At 34.2% G+C, this 23,926-nt stretch overlaps 1 protein-coding gene across 2 annotated transcripts in view; it reads right to left on the bottom strand.

Moving 5' to 3' along the window:
* Positions 1 to 22,110, bottom strand: part of LOC129232165 (cyclin-dependent-like kinase 5) — a 38,205-nt gene extending 16,095 nt beyond the window's left edge. For both annotated transcript variants that reach the window (XR_008581327.1, XM_054866412.1), the window contains exons 1-7: positions 21,935 to 22,110; positions 21,609 to 21,697; positions 16,715 to 16,782; positions 16,193 to 16,310; positions 13,846 to 13,941; positions 11,039 to 11,113; positions 745 to 841 (exon numbers count right to left, since the gene is read on the bottom strand). Coding sequence is in view for 1 of the 2 variants with exons in the window: in XM_054866412.1 (XP_054722387.1) it covers positions 745 to 841; positions 11,039 to 11,113; positions 13,846 to 13,941; positions 16,193 to 16,310; positions 16,715 to 16,782; positions 21,609 to 21,697; positions 21,935 to 21,971 (580 nt within the window). In the remaining variant the exon portion in view is untranslated. The remainder of the gene's footprint in view (positions 1 to 744; positions 842 to 11,038; positions 11,114 to 13,845; positions 13,942 to 16,192; positions 16,311 to 16,714; positions 16,783 to 21,608; positions 21,698 to 21,934) is intronic.
* Positions 22,111 to 23,926: the final 1,816 nt, after the last annotated feature.

Here is a 23,926-nt window from a genome sequence, read left to right as displayed (position 1 = left end):
TTATGGGGCAAAGAAGTCGAGAGTCAAAGCCTCTAAAATTCCTGGAGTCACTCATTCTCCCTTCAACTCCACAGCCTTGGTCAATACTGGTACTGATGGATACAGGGCTTCCATGGGAAGTCATCCCCCCCCCCCACCTTGTCTCACCCCTTTAACCCAAAAGGAGCCGGAGATATGAACTGGTAAAAACTACAAAACATCTACAATGTTAACTAGACATCCAGGGGAAAAAGTGTTCAAATTATCAATTACCACCAGTTGCAGACAGCATTAAGCAACTGCAGGTGGCGATCGGGGATTGGCGAATGAAACAAGCATGGGGCGGATATCCCTAATATTATTATAATATATAGATTTTAAATTAATGCTTCTTTCATTATATATATATATATATATATATATATATATATATATATATATATATATATATAAAGTAAAAATTTACAAACTTGTGGTATTTATCTATGAATGATATTTACAATTGTTAACTGTGATGATTTAATGGTTTAAAAATAAAATAAAACATAACATACTGACACTAGTTATTATATAAGATACTGATGATTATATTCATGTACTCTGTAAAACTGACTACAAATACATGTGCTTTGTCAAAATCACTGAAAAATATCTAAGTATCATATACATAAACATAAAATATCATGTAAAATTAAGACATGAAAAAGTTACTTAAAACCATGTTACATTTATAATTAAATGTTTCAAGAAAGGAGGGTCACTCACCAGCAAATATGCACCCTGCAGACCACATATCAATGGAAGTGGTGTACAACTTTGCCCCAAACAGAACATCTGGTGGACGGTACCACAGGGTCACCACCTACATCAGATACAATTTCATTTCATTGACTATGTCAAAGCTTGAAAGTTGTGAGGGTAAGTTTTTCACATGCAAATAAAGAAAAGTGTAAAAATAAGACAGAATGCATGAAACTAGAGCAGTGGTTAACAGCCTTTTAGGTTTGCAAATCCTTTTAAAAATCCAAATGAAATTGGCCGACCCTTTTTGCCGCAGTAAGTAACAAACAAGAAAACAATAAGCTTGAGGCATAAGCCCATGAGAATTTTTTTTGCATGTTGCACAATAGCAATCCTCATATATACAGGATGTTCCATTTTAACCTGCAAAACCTCTACTTTCACAACCGTTAGTCAAAGATATATACTTCCAGTTGCAAAAATGTTCAATATCAGATGCGGAGTTCAGATATTGAAAGTTTGAAGCAAAAATATAAATGAGTCAAAAAATACAAAATTTAACTTTTTATATGGGCCCTAGGTCCCCTAACTTATGTTCGGGGAAATAATCTCCATTGAAAAATAATTCCAACAGAAAAAATTTGACATTAGTACGACCAATATTCACGGAGATATGAAACGCAGCATTTTGTGACCTACACCACTTTACACTTGCCGACAATAACGTCTTTTGGGGGAAAATATGGAGTTAACAGTGGTTTAAAAATATATGTGTGCATAGAGTGTGGTTTTTCAACTTTATTGAGGTTTCGTAGTGTGTTTTTCCGTATCATGGTATAACATTTGCATTTATTTTTGAATAGCAATGAAAAATACAAATACTTTGTTTTTTTTACTTTGATAACCTGTCATTCTTCTGAAAGGGGGAAAAGTTCAAGGACTCGACCGATACATCAGCGCCAGTGATTCAACAATTTAGCCATCAGCGGCCGATGCTAACAGGCAAGAAACATTGGCCTATCGGCCTTAAAAAACATTGAAAAGCCGATGGAATTGGCCGATGTTGTCGAAAAAAAGGACCTTTGCTGTTTTACTTTTTAATACAAAGTAAAGAGAGTAAGTCATATGAATTTTTTTTCTTAAATTTCATATTTCTATTTTAGTCACCCCTGAAAGAATTTTTTATACTGCATTCAGGTACAAACAACTTAATTATTGTGTTGTTTTTTGTGGCTGGATGTACCTATGTATCTCTCATAAGCTATAACTCAAAAATGGTATGCTGTAGAAGGTCTATTTATAGTACAGTAAAAATAGGGGTCGGACCCAAACATCCAAAAAAAAAAAGCTAAACCTGGTGCAAATTGTTTATTACCCTCCCAATAAGAACAGGCAAAAAGTCCCACCCCATTGTGCGTCGGGTTTTTGAATGGGGGGCATCTAAAAATTGCTGTTTTGGGTATTTTTCCAGAATTTTTAGAGTAAATTTAAAGGGAGAATATTATGTTATACTAAAGTTAAAAGCATGAAATTAAAGGTGTTTGACCCCCAAGAGGGATGACATAACCCATCAATGCTACAGAGCCCCCCTATCCCCGTAAAACGAAGCAGTACCCCCCGAACCCCCCTCCATACATTTCATATGGAAACATTATTTTATGCTAAGTTAAAGTTAGAAATCAAGTGTGTCCATCCTCCAAGAGCGATGGTGTACCTCCTCTCAAAGCTACAGCACCCCCCTCTCCGCAAAATAAAATAAATACTCAACCCCCCCCCCCCCTTTTATTTCAAGTAGAAGTATTATTTCATGCAAATCTAAAATGCATTAAATCAGGACTGTCCACTTCATAAGAACAGTAGCTCACCTCCCAAAACGAAATTATATACTAAAATATTATCCTCCCCCCCCCCCTGATGGTGCACATTTGATTCAATGGCCAGAAAATCACGTTGAACTGTTTTTTGCTTTCAAATGATTTCTCCAAAGCTTGCAACAAAAAGTCTTCGATATCAAAATGTTTTTTAGAATCTAGATTTTCAGCAAAATCGTTATTGTTGCAGTTATGTCTAGCACAGTTTGTGCATATAGTTGCACACTTCAGTCCACTTTCAGACTTTTCAAACACTCACTATATCCAATGAACCCCTCAGAGCAAGCACAAGATTTGAGGCGCAGAAAGTCTTCTAGAGCTTGGCTGTTGTAATAAGACACAGATTATGTTTCTGTGGTGCTTTCTTTGCACCCATCAAAAATGACACTAGCTTTCCCATACTTACAAGTGACCTATACACTGCATTGCTGGCATATTTCCTTGAAGCTTACAGAACCAAAAATATGATCAAGCAGGTATCTTCCATCTATTACATATGATGCAGTGAGAAGCAAAGGGGTGTCAGCGGCAAAATTAAAAATTTGGAGATAACCAGTACAAACGGTTTTTACAAATGGTTGGTGAACCTCTTCTCTATCTTGGGGCAAGAGATGGTACTAGTAGACCTGGTAGTTGCTTCTATACAGCATGATTTAGAAAAGAAAATCAATGAAAGCCTACCTAGGATGTTATCTTTAAACGCGTTTTACTCAAAACTTGAAAATGTCCACTTACATCCCTTTGCTTCTCACTGCCTCATATATGACACCAGTTGTTCGTTCTGTGATGATGGATGAACCTTTTGCTTCAGATAATAGCACTTTAACGATACATGATTTCTTTCCTTCTGAAACCAGTTTCATCTAATACTGATGGAGGATCAGTGCATAACTCGTACCAGAAGTTTTTAGCAATTTGTTATTCTATCTTTACTGTTCATACCATTCGGTGTAAAAGATGGTTTGGGCTTACACATCTTTGCAGATAATAACTACTCTCATAACAGAAGCTAACCTCCTTTACAAAGAAATGCCGCAAAATTGTTTGCCTTCAATATCCTTTGATGTTACTACACGAACGTTAAAGGTCTCATCGCAACTCACTTTATCATCAGCGAGCAATACTACTACCAACTTGAGAGGGAAGAAACTTCTGGGGGCTTTAGAAACAGATTGTAATTTCCAAACTGAGAGACAAAAAGGTGTAAATATTTAGCATTCTATTTGTTGCATTTGTATTGCTCATTGCTCTCATCAAGACTTGTTCTATTGTTGAATCACTACAGGTTCTTGACCACTCGAATTTGTCACTGCGTTAGATCGTTGGATAGCTGATGTTTTAGCTGATGTTTAATGTGATCAAATTTTTTTTATCGCATAATATACTCAAAAGTTTCAGATAGTGTTGTAAGTATATGTCTGCATATTTAGCATAATTCACATAACCAGCTGCGTAAAAGAGAGGTAGCTTGGTGTTTGCAAACGAGAACCTTAGAGGGTGCAGAATTGCAGCATTGCCTGTCTCACTATTGGCAATTTCGATTTGTCCCCTTTTACAGTGGTGGCAAAAGATTGTAGAAAAGTTGAAGTAAGTTAATCAAGAAGAAGTAGGGAAATTTTGGTCAATTTGAACTTTTTTTATGCTGCACAGGAATTTGGTTTTCCAGCGCTCTAAACAGTTTAATAACTCCAGTCACAAATAATTTGGTTACTGAGCTCGCTTAGATCTTTTAGAATTATCATTCTGATATTACCATATCATTGTGTGACATTTTGTATTTCGGGAAAGTTTAAATCAGGGAAATTTTTTCATAAACTTCACTGCAATAGTTGATTTTAGAATGTAAATTCAGGTCCCCCCCCCCCCAAAAAAAAAGCGATGGCGCACCCCTGAAGTGTGACAGACTACCCATCCAGAATAAAAGCCCTCAAAAAAGAAAGAAATAATCCTTGAAAAACCTGCCTTAAAAATTCCAATGACGCAAAGCTGCTCCATGGAGCCCCCCCCCCCCCCCGAATCCCCCCTCCGCCTGTTCACCCCTGTTTATTAGAATTTTATTCTGTGAGAGTTTATTATTTTACTACTATAGAGTGGTTTCTGCGAGGTTTGAGAATTTTTTTTAAGTAATAGAAATTATTTTTATTTAAATAGAAGATTATTTCGCTCCCCCCCCTTTCCCCCAAAACCCGACGCGCAAAGTGCTGGGACTTTTTACCCCTTCTTGCTGGAAGGGTAAAAAGTAATTTGCAACAGGTTTCGTCTTTTTTTTTGGATGTTTGGGTTTGGCCATTTTTTGGCCTAATTTTACTGTACTATTATGACACTTCAAAGTCTCTATCTTACGTATATAAAGCTATTTCGCCAATTAGTGTGTTTTGTTCACATTTCAGTAATGACTCCCCCCCCCCTCCCCACTCCTTTGTGTGTCTTTCTCTCTCTCTACATAATATATGTATTGTAGTGAATTGTGTACACATGTTGGTTTTAAAAAAAAAATGAGTCTCCACTAAGCTCCCACCTCAACAGTTTTTTGACTTCTGAACGTTTGACTTCTGAGACAGGACCCCAAGTCAAGTTTTACTTTTTATAATTGTATTGATTTTCCAGTAAGAGACTGTTGTGCTTTTATTTTCTTTTACAGTAGTTTGTTTGTCTTTTAGTAACTGCATTAATTATGCTTATTGTACATATTCTAGAGTTTTAAAAATTCAAATTTATGCAATTTTGAAAAAAATAAGCTAAAAGATTGCTTTGTTATAAATAGAAATGAAAAATGTATCCTGTGTTTGATTATGATTCAATACCGAGCATAATTAAAGCTTCATTATAAATTTGCAAATTTTACAGAATTACTATGAAATGGTGCAGGGGTTGGGGTCTTCTCCCAAGTTCGCTAGATGTCATAAGTACGCCACTGCTCCCCTTATCTTTAGCAATTAACTTAAATTTCGTTTTCTGGAATCCAATTTCTAAACATTTCCGGAAGATTTCGTCTGAGATCCTCTTTTCCTAAAGTCATTGAAGATCGTTGAAACTGCCTTTTTTGATGCGTCAACTTTGAATAATTGCAGGACCTTTACGTTACCAAAAATGGTATACAGTTGTGTCTTTAATCTTTTAGTGTCAAAAATTCTCCGGGAGAGAGCTTTTCAATCCCCTATTGTTTAAACTTTGTTTTTAGTACTTCTGATTAAAAAAATTCCAAGGTGAGATCCCTCAAACCGTCTCCCATTGATACTGTTAAAGATCGTCAAAATTGAGTTTTTAATGCTTCAATTTCGAAAATTTGATATGGAAGCGCCCTTTAACCTAACCTCACACTGTTCCTAGCGTTCTAAAAAACTTGCTTACAATAGCGTTTTTAAGACTTGTGTTCTGAAAAATTTATTTTTTACTGAAAAGTCAACTTTCTTCCCTTCAATATCTATATATCTATATATATATATATATATATATATATATATATATATATATATATATATATATATATATATATATATATATAAATGAATGTTGGTAAATTTGTTCCCTAATATCTCAGAAACTACCCGGCAAATTTGGCTGAAACTTTCACTGTTTGTTCATTTTGGTACTGAGAAGGTTTATAGACTGTTTCGAAAAAATCCGATTGATAGTTCCTTTTTTATTCCATTTATTCCAATTTAAGTCCTAATTTTAGCATAAATGCCCCAATTTGGGGACGAAAAAATACATGCACATATCAAAATTATGTGTCCATCGAAAGCACTAATTTTTCTGCTGAAGATGGCATCTGCTAGAAAGTTCTAAGTTGTATAAAAAACGAGTTATGAGCTTTTTTGTTCCATGTTAGAAGGCTTTAATCAACCCAATTCATTATTTAATGTATCATCTCAACTCCCAGTTGATAGTTGGAATTGTATTGTTGAATATTTTTGCGCTTCGTCTGACTGTTCAAGGCTTTTCTCAAGTTAAATCTTGAAAGTAACGTTTTTACACAAGATTGGCTAATAATGAATGGATTTGGCTGATCATTTTCCATTTAAACGGAACTTTAATGTAATTAAGGTTTTTATTATTATTTATGCTGATTGAACACTTACTCATTATCCAATCAACCAGCAGAAATATCGCCAAAATTTTTGCAGAAAGATTTCCGTAGCTGATGCAATTGGCAGTTTTTTCAACGTCGCTGTTTTTGAAGCCGAAGACTACATCATAATGTTTCTCAGCTTTCACCATGTAAACAAAATATCGCCAATCAAAGAATGTTTAAAAAACTTTTTTTACTGTGTTAAATAATCCAGCAACTAAATTAGGCAAATCCATAAACACCACAAAAACCTCCATTAATTTTCCTTTTTGCACAATTTCAAACAATTGCCAAATTTTACTACTTATTTCGGAAACATTTCGGATGAAACTCTTTAGAGCCATTTTATGGTGACCAAAAGTATCTCAGCATCTGGTGACAAAATTAATATCATATCGTTTTACAAGGTAAGGAAAGAAGGGGGGAGCATCATTAAAGGTATCCCAAAACGATTCCCGCAAATTCCGTAAAATCACACCAAGAGCCCAAAATGATTGAAATTTCCCAAAAAAACTAAAGCAAGTACTAAGGGATTACAAGCACGGCTACATTTTTTTAAACACTTCGTATTTCAATAGCCATACAGAGAAGGTTTTAGACTCAATGTTAAAAAAAAAAGTATCAACAGATTAATCTTTTTAAACATGAGAAGATTAATTTCATGTTTTGGAAATTTGTATATGCTTAAATATACTGCTTTCGTTTCTAAATCAATACTATTTTGTTCTTTATACTTATTGCTATTTTAGTTTTATGAGTAAGGAAGAAGCTCGATTTTTAAACACGTGAAAAAGATGTGGTTTAAGTTCTTTCACTTAAAACAGAAAACAAAAGTAAGTAATGATTTTTTCTCATAATTATTACTGACCCAGGCAAGTTACCATCGCATATAGTATTTTTGCTAGTTACCATCTAAAATTGTACTACTAAAACTAATTTTTTTTTAAATCAAAGGTGCGCCTTCAAACATATCCCCCTCTCTTTTGCCAACATTATTAAAAATAGTCTAAAATGTCATCTTTTGGGCTTAAAATTTTGATGGAGATCCCTCGACTCCCTCCTGCTAACATCATCAAAGATCGTTGTAAATTGCTTTAAATCTTTTATTTCAAAAAGTTTCCGGTCCCCTGATGGTAAAGATGGCTAGCAATGACTTTTTTAAGACTTCAGTCTTAGAAATTTTCCGCGGGGGATAGCGCCCTAGAACCTTCATTCCCCTAATATCGCAAAAAAATCGTCTAAGTTTGGTTTTAGATCCACGATTTCAAAGAACTTTTGGGGGTACACTCCCGAGTCCCCACCTTCAACCACCAACATAAAAAGGTTGTCTAAAATTTCGTAATAAGGATTTGACTTCACAGTATTTGCGGGGGACAGTTCCGAACTTCCGTCCCCCTGACGTCCTCGACGATTTGCTAACAAGTATTTTTGGAGCTTCAATTCGAAAAAAATGATGGGCTCCTAAAGTTGCCACAGAGGGCCAACAGTCATGTTTTTAAAACTTTACTTTAAAAAAATTCTGTTAGTAGATCCCCAAATCTCCCCAAAATGTGTGCACCAAAAATGCCTACCCCAAAATATATATGTATTTATTTAACATTATAGGTACATTTTAATGTTTTAGATACAATTTTAAATGTTGTTATTTTATTAATTTTCCGATTGACAAAAAAGTACTAGAAGTTTCGTATGTTACATAGAATTGTTGAAAAAAGTGAGCTAAAATTTACCTCAAAATCAAAATGGGTAAGGGGGGGGGAGGACTCTCAAAATTTCTTCGCACACCCTCAATTTTGTTGTTGCTACGGCACTGGATGCAGCTTTATCTTCATCCAAGGACGGATACAAGATAGGGGCGATCGCATTTACCTTGAGCCAAAATGCAGGAACTCATGTTCTCAATATTTCAGGTGCTCAACTTCCAAAAACATAATTTTATACAAACTTCGTTTATGTTACAAAAGAGAGGGCTCTCCCTTGAAATTTTTCGAATTGTAGTCGTAAAAGTACAATTGGGGTACATTTCGTAACACTTTAGTGATAAGGATCGGAACTTTGTACAGAAAGTTTTTAAAAATTCTAAAAACTCAAATTTTAGATGATCTTAGCTGTCATTAAATAGGGTTCAGGAGACTCTCATTAAATGGGGGGGAGGGGGGTTCAGGAGACTCTCCTCTGGAAAGTTTTTTTAAATTGAAGTCTAAAAATAAGCAATTATACACAACACCGATGACTTTAAGGTAAAGGAAGGATTGGATTCATTCCTCCGAAATTTTGTAGAAATAGAAGTTCAAAAAAAAAAACTTAATTTGAGACGCTCTTCCATGATGTTAGGAGGTGAAGGTTTGGAAATTAGTAAAAGGGTAAAAAAATGAAATTGATTGTCCCCCCCCCCCCCCCCCCGCTTGAATACTTTCTGGATCCATCCTTGTCTTCATCTAATGAAGAAAGCAGCGTCCCTGCAAATGTTTTTTTGCTGGGAATAGGTAAAAGTCACATGGAGCTAAGTCCAACGAAACGTTGTTATTTATTTGTTATATCAGAGTATTAACCAATCAAAGCATGTGAAAAATGGCTTACACTAGTGCTTCTAAAAGCAATACGAAGGTTGGCAGAAGTGCATAGATGCTCAAGGTGACTATTTTGTAGATCGATGTGATGTGTTAATATGAACTAATCAGGGTAAGGTTTCATACAGCTTGTCTTCAAACTTTTAGATCATACTACGTACGTATGAGTATGTAGTACCATTTCATAACGATTTTGAGTGACGCAAGTCTACGCGCATGAAAACATCACACGAGAACTTGCAATAATTAACTGAGGAGGTGTTCAAAATGGATATTTCGGTCATCTATATGTTCTTAGAGACATATGCATGTACAGATGTGCCGAAAAAACTTGTGAACTTTAAATTGGGTGATCGCAAAATAGAAATTTAGGTCGAAATCTGATTTTTTTTTTTTTTTTTGTGATTACAATTCCCTATTCATAGAAAGGAAGTAAAGTGAAATGAATAAATGATGTTTTAAATCTCTGAAAATCTTAGCAATTTATTTCCGTTTGATTTTTTTTTTTTTTTGCTATCGGCCTTAAGCATTTGAAGAAAAACAATCGGCCATTGGCCATCTTTGAACAATTAGCATCGGCCAATGAGCCAAAAAATGCCATTGGTCAAACCATAATAAGTTCCAATCTCATCTTCTATGTAGTCCCTTAAAACTTTGAACTCTAATATCTCCTTGAGTTTTGGTCACACAAATGTTAATTTTTTTGTGTTAGTGTTATCTTTCAAAGGAGGTTATTTCCCTAAATATAAGTTAGGGGTCCTAGGGTCCATATAAAAAGTTACATTTTGTGTCTTTCGGCTCATATTTATTTTCGCTTCAAACTTACAATATCTTAACTCTGCATCTGATTTTGAACATTTTTGCAATTGGAAGTATGCATCTAGGACTAATGGTGGCGAAAATAGAGGTTTTGCAGGTTAAAACGGAACACCCTGTATAGTAAGGAATGATCAAGTAACATTTCTGATGTCCTTAACAATGAAACTCACGGCATGATAATTTGATAATACTTTTTGGTAATGTTTGACATGCAGAAAAATACTTTATTTTGACAAGGCTGAACTCAATCCAGAAACATAACTGTTTTACTGGTAAGACAGCAATTTTAGGAGAATGAAGAAACAAAAAAGTGATCAACAATGAAAGCCATCTACTGGAGTTTGGGGCTAATCCACTGGAGTTAAGAGTTAAAATTTCAACTATCAAAATATTATCAAATAGGCAATTGCATCATTCTAATGTAGAAGTAATTTTCACCCGTCATACCTTGACGGGCAATTTTCTAGTAATTTATAACAAAAAAGGAGAGCAAGAGCATAATAGCTGAATGCTTTTAGTTCAAATATTACAACAAATGAAACAATAGTAAGAAAATGAATACAAAACTTATTCAAAAAACTCACTGATTACTCTTAGATAAGAATACATTAGCTTTGGGGAAAAAACTCTTAATGTGGCATATCTGACAGCTTCAGACATTATGCAGTCTTGGCTCTGCTACAGATATTTTTTAGAAAACCTTCAATTAAATGAAAGTAAGTGACTTACACCTTCTAACCTAACCACTCCTTCTAACCAACCACAAACTTCCTTTTCTTAGCCATATGAACAAAAATGTTCTGCACTATATATGGCAACAATAATTAAAAGTATAATAAATAATTTTTTTTATCACATATCAAAAAGAGGTTAATTCTCTCAGTCCAGGCAATAATTACAGGCAGTCTAACCTTATATTACATATATTCTTTTAAATCTAGACTGCATGAATTACAATAATAACAAAAGAAACAAGATCTGCTTACCTCTGCAGAGTAGCATCTTACTGGAATGCCAAATGCCCGGGCCAATCCAAAGTCAGCAAGCTTCAGCTCTCCATTCTAGAAGCATGAGACAAAAGTCCATTACAAGTACATATTCAGCCAATAATGTACATCAAAGAATATATGATATAAACACTGCAGATGCACAGTAGTAAGAACAGCTTATCAATTTTAACACACAATCTACATTGTGAATATTTAACTTTTATTTGGTATTGTCAACCAGGGTTACTTCGCCATGTATGGGGTGAATTTGCCCACTTTTTAAATGATAAGTTTGTATCATTTCTGAAGCTTGGCAACAAAAAGATTAAACGTTTCTTTCATTCAATGCACTCTTTTAATCAAAACAAAAAAGGAAGTTGTCAAGCTTAAGAAATGAAACAAACTAACATTTGAAAAGTGTTCAAATTCACCCCATATATGGCAAAGTCAATCACAGCTGATGATATATTATTTCTTCAAAAAATCATGCTAATCAAAAAATACATATACAGCCAAAAACGTTAAACACGCAACTGAGTGGAGAAAAAAAAAATTTCGGGTTAAAAAAATTGTAATAACTTGCAGAATATACTCTGGACCACTATATTATTTTATGTTAACCGATTTCTCATTCAAAGCATTTTCATGTTAAGTGTATTTCACTACATTTTTCGAACTGCTGGGAAGATTGAGCAGTGGATATTAAGGCAATAAAAAAAGAAGCAATATTAAGGAATAAAATGGTCTGTTGTTAATGAATTAAATAAGAGACTAATTTCAACAAAGTAATATTCCGTACTTGTTTTGTTAGCTTTAAATGGCATTTAAAACTTTTTTTACAGTTTTTTTTTCTTAAAAGCACATGCATGTCTATTACTTAGGGTTCAATTGATGCATTTATACTGATTAACAAAATATTAGTCAATGGCAACAGCTAATATTAAAAAAAAGGGAGGTAGCTATACTGCTATGCTATTTTTTACAGTTGCCACAAAACCTTGGACATCATTGCCCATGATTACCAGAGAACTCCAAAAAAAAATTTCCTAAATTTCATGCATGGGACACATGAAAGGAATTAATACTTTTTTCAACCTCAAAATCAATTGTTGGCATCCACAACATTACACAACTTAATAATTAAAGTCTATTCAATCAAACGAAAGAAGCTCACCTTTGTGGAGAGAATTTTAGAAGTATTAGCATTTAGCAATGTAGGCCAGGTGGGGCCTAAGACAAAAGTGTCATTCGAGCTTTAAAAGACTAGCTCAAATATTATATAGTTTTTCAGATTATAACTTTTAAACTCTGCTTATATCTAACACTGAATTAATCTATATCTGCAACTAAGCTGGCAGCAATTCAAATAAAACAAAGTCACTAAATAATTTGAAGCAAAACAGCAGCCATATTTAACAAGGAAATGCTTGTTCACACCAACCTCTTTTGAGCGATTGAGCCTAAATTCTAATTACCTCTTAGTAAACACACTAATACAGCAGACACACTAAATGAAAAAAAATAAGTTTGATTGTGCCACTTGCAGGGTTGGCTTTCTGCCGGCAGAAGCTAGTTTTTGCCGTGCCAGTGGCAGAAACTGGTTATAACCGGTTAAAACCGGCAGAAACTGGCAAAAACTTAAAATTGTCTTAAAAAACTAAAGAAATTACTAAATGATATTTGTTTAGGTAAACTAAAAATGAAACTTTATTTCATCATTATAAAAAAATAAAGTGTTATGCTAGTGCCCTTGATTTATTTCAGAAAGGGAACTTTTTGATTGCTAATGCTCGTAATATTTGGATTAATCTAACAAAGGACGAAAATCATATGGGTTCTTAGGATGGAAGAGTGACATACAGAATTAAACAGGCTGTTCGTAATTTGCTGGCAAATATGCTTCATCTAAATTGCTTGTGTTTGAAATTATCATGTGCTTCAAGAAGAAAGTGTCAAGTTATAGTTGCCAATATTAATCTAGATTTTGTACCTAATATCACAGCTTTGCAAAACAAACTGGCCCAACTTCTTGAAACTCATTTTTCCAATCGAATTTTTACCACTACCCTAGTTACTACATGATAGACCAGTTGAATAAAGTATACAATTTGAAAGTTTCATGAATATTGCTTGTTTCTTGATGCATTGCCTGCTAGCTCTTCTGTTGAAAGAATATTCTAAAGTTTCTCATTCGTGCATAATAAATTAAGAAACTATTTAGATTTCTGCAACCAACTTTTCAAAAAAACAAATGTAGGGTGAAAAAAAAAAAACATTTGATTTTGAACTGGGTTAATATTGTAAATTAAACTGTGCTTTTGTTAGCAATTATTTTTTTCCATGCATTTTCTACTGTCTGTCAATGGTGTTTTTTTTTTTTTTTTGTCATTTTGAGAGTTTTTGCCAGTTTCTGCCGAAAATGTGGCAGAAAGTGGTTTTTGTCATGCCAGTTTTAACCAGTTTCTACCAGTGGTTTTAACCGCCCCGGCAGAAACTTGCCAACCCTGGCCACTTGCATGAAGAAATTCATGCCAAATACTAATCAGTAACATTTCCCTTTCAGCGACCCTTTGTATATCGAATTTGATCTGAATTTCAATCATTTTAAGAATCACATGACCCACAAGCAGAACCACAAATCATTTTCCAAAAAGAGTCGAAACAAATTCGCTAAAATTTAAAAATGAAAAAATGTTTTTGAATTTAATACTTTCTTCTACATATTGTATTAGAAAAAAATAAAAAGTACTTGTTTGAAAAAAACCTTTCAAAATAAAGAAACAGGAAAAAATCTTGATACTTACCTTGTTGATGAGCAAATTTTGTGGCTTGAGATCTCGATGCAGGACATTGTGGCTGTGGCAGAAAGCCAGTCCTCGCAGGAGCTGATACATGAACGACTGGAAAAGAGGGAATAAAAATATTTTTACCGATCATAGAAAGTAAATCAATGTATGTGAAGCAAAAAAAAAAAGCACACAGGATACTGGCTTCCCTCGGGTAACACTCCCACAAACTGCACGTAAGGACCCAAACTGCATAAAAATTTCAAAATGTTGAATAAACAGTTCTGTAAAATATATTTCAGTTGCATTTAACTAAGACATATTACTTCTTTCTTTAAATACAGGCCAGGATCAATAAATTTTGGGCTCCACTGTAACAAAATTTGTAAGGCCAGCAGGGTATATTTGAAACGTTGCCAGCGGCTCCTCAGAGGCCACCAGTGTACATTTGTAACATTAATAAGTCTTAGTGCTATTTTTTTTTTCAACTTTCTTTTCAATTTCTTGGGCCATTAGACCCTTTAAAGACATGCGCCCCTCCCCCAAACTGCGGGGACTGAGGGTACACAAAATCGGGCCTATTTACATAGCACACAGAATGATATAGGTTATGCAAACTTTCTATTCAGGATAAAGAAACTTCCATTACTTGTTAAATAAGTAATAGAAAAAGGCTTATTTACAATCATGAAATAATGCATTGAATGCAATGAATGAAGTATTAAATAATGCCCCATTACATGTTTATACAGTGCCAAAAAAATAACTTTATCAACATGAAATGGAATGGAAAAATCAGGGCACTTAACTGTTGATAGTTTTGAAAATTACCCATAATCAGCCAATTGTTATCGATTAATCAGTTGAAAAATTATGTTTTGATAAAAGTTATTTTTGTCTAGAACAAGAAACTATGCTGAATGAATTTATCACACCTATAATTAGCAGTTTTAAGTTCTAACTGCTGAGCAGTCTTTAGATTCAAAATTTTCAAATTGTCGTGGTGAACAACATTCATACTTTTTTAGAAAAGAAAAAAGCAAATAGAGAAAAGAAGTTAAATAGCAATAAATGAAAATGAAAATTTAAAGGAAAAAAAAGGGAAAAGGATCAGATTTTGAAAAAAAAAAGTCTTTTAGGACAATATTTATACACTTCTTTTTTTTTTTTTTTTTTGAGTCTGATTAGCATAGATTGGTGGTTCTCAACCCTTTTCATCCACTCACTCTAGAGAATGGCTAACACCTATCACCCCCTTGGCGCTAGTGAACATCAATATTATCGAAAACAAAGCTGCCAAATGTAAAATTGAAGTTGACACCCAGTTTCTTATCAGATGGAAGCACCTGGGCTCTCTCTCTCTAATGGAAAACTGCAGAAGGGATTTAACTCTGCCAGGTGATTTGAAGAATTCTTAAAACTTTATCTAAGTACAGTACACTCTTGATATCTCGAAAACCATGATAAAACAAAAAGTTATTTTTTCCCCTTGATTTTGCGTATTTATCTAGTGTTATTTTTCATTCTTAAGTCGAAGAGTTTTTAATCACAACCTTGTTATGTCGAATATTTTTTGAAGTCAAACATAATTTTTTCCGGAAAAGTGCAGTTTATTGTCACGAAGCAACTTAGGAATGTTTCGAAAAATTGCTCACACCCTTCATTATTTCTCGCAGGGATTAGGAATGATTCGGAGAAGCATATCTACTCTCACTTTCATTCTAGAGTCCGGGGGGTGTCAGAAAATGTAAGTCCTGAGAAGCCCAAAAAACCTACCTAACACTTTTTGCCCCCTTTTGGTTATATTTCCACCTCCCTGAAAAGGGGAGATGAACGTAAAACCCCTTTAACGACACAGGGAACGATGCAAGCCGTTGTCCAACTTCTTTTGTTACGGGGAGCCCGAAACTCGTTTGAAACCTTTCTGCAAATTTGGTAATCCAAATTTTTGATAAGTTTAGTTGTGGTAAATCACTAAATTTTGCTACTTTACTAAAGCGTTCTTTTTTATTCTTCTTTCCCTATTGTTTATGGCTCATTTAAAAAATTAAAATTTTTGTTATTATATTAAGACTTTTTTTCAACTTTCATTACATGTTTCCCCTTCTATTTAAATATTGTGACTAATTTGTAGAAAATTATTTTATTATGATTATGACCATGTTATCTCGAAAAATCGATTTTTTTTAACTGTTCCTTCGACTTTGTGATATCGAGAGTATACTGTATTAGTTGAAACCTGAGCATATTGTAGACTCCTCTCTGGTTCTTTCACTTATATTAATAAAGAATGGCACTTAAAAAAGTAAAAGCAAAGAAAAATAGCAATTGAAGTGGAATTCAAAGTAAATAGAAAATTACCAACCTTGACCACATCAGCATCAATTTCCCCATTCAAACTATCAAAATACTTCTTCAGATCTTGATCACAGTGCTCAAACACCAAGGTCAACTTCTTCTCACTGTGCAGAACATCATGCAACCTGTAAAATTTTTAAATGATTACTTATTGCTTGACTCAAAAAAAAAGAGAGAACTAGTGAAATTTAGAACTTTCAAGAGGATTGCCAAGATTTAAGTTAAATAAGATTTTTTTTAAAAATACTAAGCACTTTTCATAATGCACTCAAAAGGACAAAATAATTTCTCTGGGCCAGATAGGACAATTTAAGTATTCCTGTAGTTTTTAATTATTCCAAGAAAACGACACCACACACGAAGAAAAGCACGGCCCAAGTCATGTAGAAGTTCTAATCATTATCTAGCTTTTAACCATAAATTTTTTTGTTAAAACATACATATTTTTCTCAAAGGGAAAGTTTGATTTGAATGACTTGAGCCGCACTTTTATGCATTCACAGTTTTGAGAATTTTTTTCAGCTTTTACCTCACAATATTTTTATGCTTCAGTTCTTTAAGAAGACAGATTTCTCTCAGTGCTGAACTGGGAACACCCTAAAAAGAAAAATATAAATTTCAAACGCTGCTACACAAGGAGAAACAAAGTTATTCCAGAGAGGGAAAAAATCTAACACAATTGCAAGAAATTTTTTTATACTGTAACAAGTGTCTGTAAAAAACATTATGTTTGATTAAAAACTGAACCATTGCTGTGGATTCTCGTTGATGTAACTAAATTTACTTTAACTACCAATTTGTTGCCTGGTTCTTATTTTCCTAACAAAAATTTTAAGCAACATCCTGTTTTGAAACTGTTGAGAGAAAATTTTCACTTTTATTCCCAATGTTTAAATTTTATTTTCAAGAGAAGATAGATCAAGAAATTTCTACTGCAGCATTATAACATACAGTTTTTGCTCTTATTGTCTTAAAACAACAGCACTGATAAGATTTTGGTGGCTTAATACCTTTACCACTGAGCTCATTGGAGGAACAAGTGGCACGTTGGACCAGCCTCAATAATTTTAATACTGTTGATTTTAAATTTGATTTATGACCAACATATAGTCTATAGTCCAACAAATCCTATAACAAAATCACATGGTACAGTTATATTGACTTTTTTTTTTTTTAATTTCAGAAATAAAGTTTACTGCTACTTTATCAGTGCTGAGTAATTTTCATGAGGCAGAACTTCATTTTTTAAATGGTTTGTAGTAGAGGTGGGCAATGTCGTTCTTTTTAATGATTCGTTCATCAGAGGATTGTTCATTCTTTTTATCCTTTCATTCAACTCGTTCATTTAAAAAAGTTGCAGGAGATCTCTTTGCACGGCCTACTCATGTACATTCGAAATGTTTCATTAGAGCCGTTAGATTCTTTGAAGGAAAAATAACTAAAATAATCTACTAAAAGTAAGAAAATATGCCTATGAAAAATGAATCAAAAAACTTGACTCGGGTTTTGTATTAAGCAATTATCAGGGGTCTGTCCAGGATTTTTCACAGGGTCCGTTTTTTGTGAAAAATAAAATAATTTTGTGAAAAGTGAATTAATTTTGTGAAAAATCAAATAATTTCGTTAAAAAAAAAATTTTGTTTAATCGAAATTTTAGAATTTAGAGCGGGAACAAACTGCATCATTTAAACTTAAAGTAGAATATTTTCCTCTTCTATGTTGAGAATATCATTCTGGGATGTTTTTCTAGTATTTGGCAGTGGGGGGGGGGGGGGGGGTCATCGCTCCCTCAAGTAGCAATATCTATCTACCATTCTACATTATGTTGGATTATACTAGAAATATTTCTGTACAGCATTTAAAATAATTGTAGTAAAATAAATAAGTAAATAAATAAATAAAATTCAGACGAAGGTTCAGCATTTAACTTTTTGACCCAAGACACTCTTAAACACAGAATTTCGTTTAAAACTTATAAGTTCCGTAATTTTAACAAAAATAAAAAGAGATTTTATTTGTTTACTTCTTAACAAAGCGTATTTAAACATCAAAATTTCAAAAAATCGGGTTCCCGTAGAGGATGCAAAGAGATCGTAATTCTCAAAGTGAAGGCATCAAAGGCATAAAAACGGCTTGTAAAAGAAAAAATTTAGATAAAATTATTTTTAAATTGCATTTTAGAGTCCTATGATAAACATATCATTAATATCTGTGAACACAGTTGAAGCAAAAATAAAATTAAACCATCAATTCAGAATTTTAATTTTTGACTTATAAAGAAAATGGAATTTTGCTTTAAAAATTTGAAATGCATGTTCTAACAAAAATAGACTTTTCATTTATTTGCATATTAATAAAGCGAAATTAGCTTGAAAAAAGAACAAAATATGATTTTTATATCGGATGTCTAAAAGATTGTATTTTTCAAAATGTAGACATCTAAAGAAAAAAAAAACGGCAAGTAAAACAGTTTATTTAAAGTTAATCATCCTTGTTAGCATCCAAAAATCAAACCCATATAATTTTCTCCCAAAACAACAGTTAAATATCGCACAGCACCATAAAAACGCAAATATTGGCAAGCTGGTAAAATGATGAGAATATTTTCTAATCAAGTCATTATAAAGGTTTAACACCAGACGCTAAATGGCGATAATTTTGAAGTTGGTAACCCTATCTGAAGCAATCATATTTTTTCCCCACCCTTACTATCCCTTTGCAGTTCTAAGTTCATTTCGCTGATATATATTATTATTGTTTATTAAACCATCAGCGGGGAGAAAAGTGCTTACCATACCAACATCGTTTCAGAAAAGTTTACAACAACACCGCTGCTAATTAGCTTTGATAAAACAAACAAAATTATTTAAAACCAAATTTTTTTTCAGCTGTTAATTTCTTTCCAAGAAACAAACAAGCAGTATATTTATTTGACAGTAGCAATTTATCGTTTGCAGGAGCATCACAAGAGTGTCGATTTTTTTTTCTTTGTAAAATTAGCAGATTTTACAAAGCTGATCCCTCTAATTTGACTTCAAAAAAGGTTTCAAAAATTATCTGATTAATATGTGTTATTTTGCTTTCAGATTTGCTCTTTCAATAAACAATTTGTGAAAGATCCGTTCTTGTTTATCAGAATTTTGTGAAGGGTCCGTTTTGTTTGATCGGGATTTTGTGAAAGGTCCGTTTTGTTTGATCGGGATTTTGTGAAAGGTCCGTTTTGGTTGATCGGATTTTTGTGAAGGGTCCGTTAACGGACCCAAATATTCTCTGGCCAGACCCCTGATTATAGTTCACTTTGTAAGATATTTCTCAGTTCTCAAATGGTAAAATATGTTTTCCACTTAAAAAATTGAGGGTTTTATTTCAGCATGTCAAAAAATTAAATTATTAATTTTTTCCAGCTACAGCACTGTATATTAGGGTGGGCCAAAAAAATCCAAATTCTGCAGAGCTCTTAGCCTTAGTGTGGAAAATTTATGACTCCCTAACACTAATCAATGAAAAAAAATTGGTGAATCTGAGTTAATGTCTCTTAATCTAAGCAAGAGACTTGAATTTTTGAAATTTTTGGAAAAAGATCAAATAAAGAGAAAATTTACAAAAAATTACACAGAACTTTAAGCTTTTTAAACTTAATAACACAAACTATACTGCATAAATATTTCAAGCCTGTGAGTTAATTATTTCTGCTCCGGTAAAAAGCTTGAACTTTGAGATTGTTTCATATAATTCTTAAAACACGAGTGACACATTACAAAAGAGTAAATACCTAATACGCTGCAATACTTCGAATTTTAAATGACATCAATGGCATTAGACCGCCCCTTGCCATTTAATAATTTTGTCAATTCCTAACACAAATTATTATGTGAAGTTATCTAAATCTGGGTTAATTCCCTCTGCTCTGGTCTATATTTCAATGGAACAAAAACATTACTTTTTTTCATGTGTGTGACAGTTGAAGAGGGCAGAGATTCAAAATTTATTAGGCATTTAGTTACAACTGAACATGTAAGAACAAGTTTAATTAAAAAACAAAGTTTTTTTTACAATTGCTAAAACTCTGTGCAAAAATTAGAACTGCATTTAGGAAGTAAATTTCTATTCATTGAGGAAAATGTGCAGATTAAAACTGCAAAATGTACCTTTTCGTGGAACTGACGGGATCAATTACATTGATACATTTTTGGCAAGTATCTTGATGCGTAAATAAATTCCTACGCATGCTTTGCTCTGTCTCTAATAGTATTGGTTGTTTTTTTACCATAAATCAGAATGTAGTAAATACATTTAAGAATAAATTTGATCATGATTTGAAACTCAGTCAGTGATTTTATACTTGAAGTGTACAAACGTAAAAATCTGTCAGCTGTTTTCAGACAGCTAAACAGTTCGCGGTTAGCAAGATGAGTAGAGCATACGCCTTATTTCACAGCATGTAATATATATAAATAAATATTATTGCTGTTGTTTGAGTTGGATCAACTTGCATTCTACTGACTTTAAAACTAACTATGCAACATTTTTCAGAGTTTCACAAGCTTTTAGAGTAAGATTTAGGGTCTAATGTTGTACCATCAACAAACGGGAAAGAATACCGCAATGGGGGCTCGTTAAAATGTAAAAAGCAAATGGTCCCCTTCAAGAGTCTGCAAAGATTTTGCCCTAATAAATGAATGATTCCAGATTTTAATCCAGTGAGTTTAAAATATTTTGAAATATGCATCAGACACAACAGAAACTTCTAATAAAAATTTAACCCAAGTGACTTCCTTATTGTTTTCCCAGTATGAATAACGAAGTAAATTCTTTTTCAGTTCAAGATGGTCCATTATTTTGAAATTTTTGAGGAAGGGGGGAGGGCATGAACTCAATGAAACTTTATCTGGAAATCACATAACCACCCCCTCTTATATGCGAAAACATTAGTTTTTCAAAATAAGGTGGGCTATTGACGCCCTCTCCCAAAACCCTCTACACGACGGGCCTGGGTTCAAGGGGTGGTCTAATGTCCTTGATGTGATTAAAACTTCGAAGTATTGCAGCGTATTATGTAGTAAGTACTACTTTGTAATGTGGGGGGGGGGTTCAACCCTAAGTATACGGCCCTGCTTTTGCCATCTCCTCCTATTGGTTTATAGGAAGATGCCTGTTGGGTCCTTCTCTCCCTCCCCCCTCTCCCATGGCTCAGAGATGTCTAACACAAAACTACTAATTGGCTCCATTTGTCCTGTTAATTTTGCTTGTTTTTGTCTTTCCTCTTAAATTTTTCAAAAAATTAGAACGCAAACCATGGACAAGTGTAAGGACCAGCAAAATTTTTTAGTTCATCATCTACCAGTGACTTATTTTTCAAAATTTATACCCTGATTAAAATCCATTGAAATATAATGCATAGGTATATAAAAGTATTTAATTACCTCGTCATCATCATCTAATCTCACTCGCTTAAGTGCAACTATTTCCTGTGATTCTCGGTTCTTAGCTTTAAACACAGTTCCATATGTACCTAGACATAAAAATAAAATAATTTTAATATAATCATCTATTAACTTATTTTCTTTATTGCAGATGCTGCTGATGAAAAGCAAAAAAAAAAAAAAACATTGCATTCTACGTTTATGCACAGCATAAAAATGGACAATTCCTGTAAAGAAACAATTATTACAGTGTGAACTTTCTGTTACGGTCATATGATTTTCTAGTCATTAATATTAATCAAAGACAGGATTATTAAGTAATTTACCTTCCCCGATTTTTTCCAGCTTTTCATACTTTTGCATTATAATTACAGATAGTCATTACAAATCAAATTTTGAAATGTTACTAATCAATCACAAAACCGTTAAAAACAATCACAACATCAAGACATTGACTTGGTTTATTTTGGTTTGGTGCCTGTTGTTGCGAACTCCCAAAAATGTTTCCCCCTAAACTCAACAATACAACCTCTAAATGCGATTGGATAGATTCATGTGACGTCATAGTCACGTGATCTTTTCCTGTGACATCACATATAGCAAATTAAAAGGTCACGTGATCATTGTTATTTCCGATGCTGAGTAAGTTAAGGCATTTTTGTTTTTTCATTTTTATGTCATTTCTGATCAAAACAAATGGTTCAAAAAGCCTGATAAAACCGTAAAAACCCGCTGGAGTCTCTTCATGCGGGCTTTTTTTACTTGTTTCATCGCCGATAGTTTTAATAACTAATGTTTGAAAAAAAGGACTTTATATTGATACATTTTTTTTCCGTATGCTATTTTTTTTTTCTTCCTTCCTTTTTTATTCGCAACTCCAGCGCTCGAATACGCTACTTTGCGGTGATTATAAAATTAAAGAAAAAGGTAAAACATTGCGTTCCACGTGTGTCTGTTGGTAAACATAGGCAGTTTGTTGTGAGTATTTATTAACGCATTGCATGCAATTAGCAACGAATATTCTATCAATGATACAAAGGAAATGAATGTTTTGGAAACTTAGAGAGAGGAATGTTTCGTGCCCTAGGGAAAAAAAATAGAGAATCATTGCAAAATGATTCTCTATTTTGTGTGTCTATGACTGTGGATCTATGATACACGAAATGAGGGAGCGCCGCAAGGCCCTCCTCTTTTCTTGTGAATGTCGTCGAGTTCCGTCGAAACGAGCGGACGCCTTGCGGCGCCCCTTCATTTCCTGGCGAGCGGGACAATCGCCCCGGGCGCCCGGGGCGATTGCCCCGCTCGCCATCCCCCCCCCCTTGGGATAGCCCTGGGGGATTCCAATCCGCCCCTGACCCTTCTCCCTTTAAAAGTTTGAGACCGGGCCTCTTGTTTGGAGAAACTTTTTAATCAGTTAAGCTGAACTACTTTTATGCCCGATTTTGAAAGTGTAAGTTTTTTCTTTGGGAGCTTACTGAAAAGGGAAAGTTATTGGTCGAGTTGCCGTTGCCGGCGGTCTAGGAAGATTGGGCGCCGCACATTGGGTGCCGTAAATTGGGCGCCGGGAACTTTGGGCGCCGAGCATTTTGGGCGCCGGGAACTTTGGGCGCCGAGCACTTTGGGCGCCGAGCATATTGTGCCCAATATTCCCGGGGCCCAAACTGCTCGGCGCCCAATGTTTCCGGCGTCCAAAATGCTCGGCGCCATATGTTCCCGGCGGCGAATGAATTTTGAAACGCTCTCAATGCTTACGTTCGACGAGCACGATCGGTAGCTACGATTAGTTAATCACGTGACAGCTAATGATCACGTGCTCCACAGTGGCGGCGCTAGGCGTCGGCGATGTCGGCGACTGCCGACGGCCTCGCGTAGACAGGGCCTCGCAAAACTCTCAGAAGTTTTAAGAAATTTCCATGTTTTCAATTGAAGCTCTTATTAAATACAACAGACACAAAAGTAATCAAAATAGTGCGTGCAGGGGAGACTGCACAGAGCCAGCTTTAGCAAATGCGGGGCCTAATTCTGTCGGGGCCTGAATTAAAAATATTCAATAGCTACAACTTATTGATCAGCCAACTCTATTCCCCCCACCCCCATCCTATTTCTTTTCTTTTTTCTATTGTTTTCTACGTTCGTCTAAAAATAAGAAAATATTCAAAATGCTGCTCTTCCGAACCCCCTCCCTCCTCCATACACACACACACACACAAACTGAAAGCATTATGGGGCATCTGAAATTTCGCTTCCAGGTCTTTAATTTCGCGATATTTCCAGCTTAAAGTCCCCATATATTCAACAACATCGAAAATCGCTTAAAA

The sequence above is a fragment of the Uloborus diversus genome, chromosome 1 (assembly GCF_026930045.1).
Source record: "Uloborus diversus isolate 005 chromosome 1, Udiv.v.3.1, whole genome shotgun sequence".
In the NCBI taxonomy this organism is placed as follows: domain Eukaryota; kingdom Metazoa; phylum Arthropoda; class Arachnida; order Araneae; family Uloboridae; genus Uloborus; species Uloborus diversus.
This window is presented reverse-complemented; position numbering and strand designations above follow the sequence as displayed.